The sequence below is a fragment of the Frankliniella occidentalis genome, unplaced genomic scaffold (assembly GCF_000697945.3).
Source record: "Frankliniella occidentalis isolate FOCC.00 unplaced genomic scaffold, Focc_3.1 Scaffold37, whole genome shotgun sequence".
NCBI classification, from domain to species: Eukaryota; Metazoa; Arthropoda; class Insecta; order Thysanoptera; family Thripidae; genus Frankliniella; species Frankliniella occidentalis.
In genome coordinates this window covers 1,296,699-1,299,690 of record NW_026267167.1, presented here as the reverse complement: position 1 = coordinate 1,299,690, position 2,992 = coordinate 1,296,699, and the positions used below count along the sequence as shown (strand labels likewise).

Sequence of the window (2,992 nt, the reverse complement as noted above, 5' to 3'; positions counted from 1 at the left end):
TTTTACCTTGGTCAAGATAATAAACACGACGAGTTTGAGCGCCCATACTGGTCCAACAGCCGGTTCGGTATCACCGTTTCATCTGGTGCGTACCTTGTCAATAACTCGATGTGTCAATATGTGACGTCTGCCAAACACCGGCCGTCGGCGGCGGCCTTTGGGTCTGTCCGGTTGCGACCCGGAGGCGTGCTTGAGCAGCGCCAACACGGACGCGGCAGCCAGTCCGGCTCAATCACCCCCGCACTCAAACTGTGCGCCTGTCTGTCTCGGTCACGGTGACAGCGTTGGACTGAACTGAACGTCATTCGTCGCGATTGACCAACCGGCGGTTCGAATGCCGCAGCAGCAGGTTTCTTCCCCCTTTCTTCTTTATTTTCCCCCCTTTTCGCCCATTCTGCTGTGCTTTTGTCCCCCCGATCGTTGTCTCCCCCCTGCGCCCTGCGCCTGGCTCCCTTGGGCATTGCTGCTCCAGAAGGCTTCACCAAGCGCCTTTCACAGTCATCGTCCCCCCGCCGCCTGCCTCCCCCGTCGCGGGCCTCGCCGCTGCGGCCGCGGACGCACTTTGCGAAGGACGCTCGCGCCACGCCACGCTCCGCCACGCAGGCGCTTTACCCGGGGCTGACGAGCGCGCCAAGGACGCACGGCCGGCCATCAGGAAGGTGAAGGAGGCCTCGAAAAACGAGAAGGGGGGCGGCGGTATAGGGCCGGAGTGAAAGCTGCTGCTGTTACAACACGAGTTGAAGTTGGACAAGCTCACTCGCTCGCTTTGTGACGGGTCGAGAAGAAGTAATTTTTGTTGTCGAAGGGAAGCTCATGATGATGATGATGATGATGATGATGTTGCTCTCGCTGTGGCAGTGTCGAAACAAAAAGCAGTTTTGTACGTTCACCCGAAATGACTTCTTGACGCTTCTTGTAATTTTATGAAACGGCGTCAGTGGCTGGGTAAATGACAAAAAAAGATTGTTGTACTTTACTTGTTTGGTCGACGAGGTTTTTTTTCTCACCAAAAAAAAGAAGAAAAAAAGAGGTTTTCCCGATGATTTTCAGACAAAATAAAAATGACAACGAAAACGCAATGTGCTGTAGTTGCGCGTCATGGCGCGTTTAGGGCGGTAATGACTCGTTACCTGGAGAAACGCGACGAACAAGAAGAAGACGCGGCGTCACTGTCGCTCGCAGGGCGGGCCAGCAGGAGAAGAAGACGTAACGAGGTGCGCAGCAAGGGGTGGACTATATTCCGTGTACACACCGGATAATATTCCAAAAAGCATTTCCGGTTGATGTCAAAGATAATAAAGTTAATATAAGGAAATTTTTACCTTATTTTGACGACATTTGCCTCAAGCTAAAGATTTTTAAAAAATAATAATTTTCGAGGTAAAAATAGGGCAATAAGGCATATTCCGACGTGTTTCTCAATGAGGATGACATCTTCTGGGTGGCAGCAGAGGAAACATCGGGCCTTCGTCGACGGGAAACATCGGATCTTCGTCGACGGGCGGCGGCCCCGGCGGCGGCCCGGGCGGGTGCGGAGGGAAGCGGTGCTGCTGCTGCGCCGAGTCGGCGGCGCACGCGAAGCACACGACGATGACGGCCAGCGACATGAAGAGCAGCAGCGTGGTGAGCACCTCGCAGCGGCTGCCGCGGAAGGGCGCGACGCCGGCCCAGCAGCACGCCGTCGTCGTGAAGCGCACCCGGCGCGGCGGCCGCGGGGGCGACTCCCCTGCGGGCAACGGGGGGTTACTTTTGTCACGCCAGAGTAATTTTTGTCAGGGGTACTTTTGTCACGCCAGAGCAGTACTTTTGTGGGGGGTACTTTTGTCACGCCAGATGATTTTATCAGGGGTCTACTTTTGTCACGCCAGAGTACTTTTATCAGGGGTGCTTTTGTCATGCTCGTTGAGTACTTTCATCAACGGAACTCAACTCGGGGTCGGAAAAATAGAGATCGACAGGTCATGATAGATGTACCCATCCCTTTAGGCGATGGAGGGGTGAATTTATCATGGCCAACTCGGTATAAAGAGGACCCTCAAAGCGCTTACCCGACGTGCTGCACGAGGAGGCCCCGCAGTCGACCTCCTTGATGAGGATCACGACGGAGGAGGGTCGGTGGCTGGGCTGGGCCGGGGGGCCCACGTCGTCCGGGAGCTCCGCGTAGATGTCGTCCTCGCGGAAGGACCCGGAGTACTCGCTGGACCCCTCCGCGCCCTCCAACGACGTGGTGCTCTGCGCGTCGGGGCTGGCGGCGGCGAGGGGTAGCTGCAGCGCGGCGGGTGGCGCCGAGGACGTCTCCGACGCGTGGGGCGGCGTCGGGAGGCGCGGCCGCCCCGGGTGCGGCGACGGGCGCTCGCCCAGGTAGCGGACGGCGACCACCGCCAGGGCGTCGTCGTCTGCCCCAACGACGGCGACGTCGGGCGCCCGCCGCCGGGCAGCGCCCCTCGTCGCCGTCCTGGCCCAGGAGAGCACGCCCGAGCAGGCTGACGGCATGGCGGCGGCGCGGCGGCAGACGACGCACTGGACGGGGGAGCAGCAGGAGCAGCCCCTTATCGGAGCGGCCGACTCCAATTTGTTACTCGTTGTCACTGATAGTCGCGTGGGGGATTCAACAGCCCTGATGAGTTATTTCGAGCAGCAGGCGATTGCTCACCAGCATGCGGCCAGCACCCCCCCCCCCCCCTCACCTCCCTTCCATGCCCCTCCTGGAACAATGCGAGCCATAACACCTCCAAATAAAAATCACCTCCATATTTTGGGTCTCGAATTAAGCTGAAGTGCCACCCAATGAAGTCAGTGTCCCCTGGAGCGCCAAAGGCGTGTCCTCCCGTGAGTTTGAATAGGGGTCAGTGAAATGATTGCGTTTACAAAAATGCACGTAGCGCACCCCGTTCCCGTAATACTTTGTTGTTTATCTCTCGCTGGTGCTTTGTTCACCCATAGCAGCCACGCGGGCGAGCACGCGGGCCTCTACTACAGCAACGAGCGCCTC

At 58.2% G+C, this 2,992-nt stretch overlaps 2 protein-coding genes across 2 annotated transcripts in view; one reads left to right on the top strand and one right to left on the bottom strand.

Moving 5' to 3' along the window:
• LOC127749177 (actin-binding protein WASF1-like) overlaps positions 1-2,992 on the top strand; it is a 62,798-nt gene that overhangs the window by 24,572 nt on the left and 35,234 nt on the right. The gene's annotated exons all lie outside the window — the stretch shown is intronic.
• LOC127749168 (uncharacterized) lies at positions 805-2,508 on the bottom strand. Its single transcript, XM_052266289.1, has 2 exons — positions 2,049-2,508; positions 805-1,726 (listed from the first exon to the last, which is right to left on the bottom strand). The coding sequence occupies exons 1-2, from the start codon at positions 2,491-2,493 to the stop codon at positions 1,419-1,421; spliced, it is 753 nt and encodes a 250-aa protein (XP_052122249.1). The 5' UTR covers positions 2,494-2,508; the 3' UTR covers positions 805-1,418.

Excerpts from the sequence above, each read along its gene's own strand:
- LOC127749168 (XM_052266289.1), bottom strand. The coding sequence starts at position 2,493 with ATGCCGTCAGCCTGCTCGGGCGTGCTCTCCTGGGCCAGGACGGCGACG. Across the intron at positions 1,727-2,048 it reads CTCCTCGTGCAGCACGTCGG|GGGAGTCGCCCCCGCGGCCG; the intron begins GTAAGCGCTTTG and ends CGTTGCCCGCAG.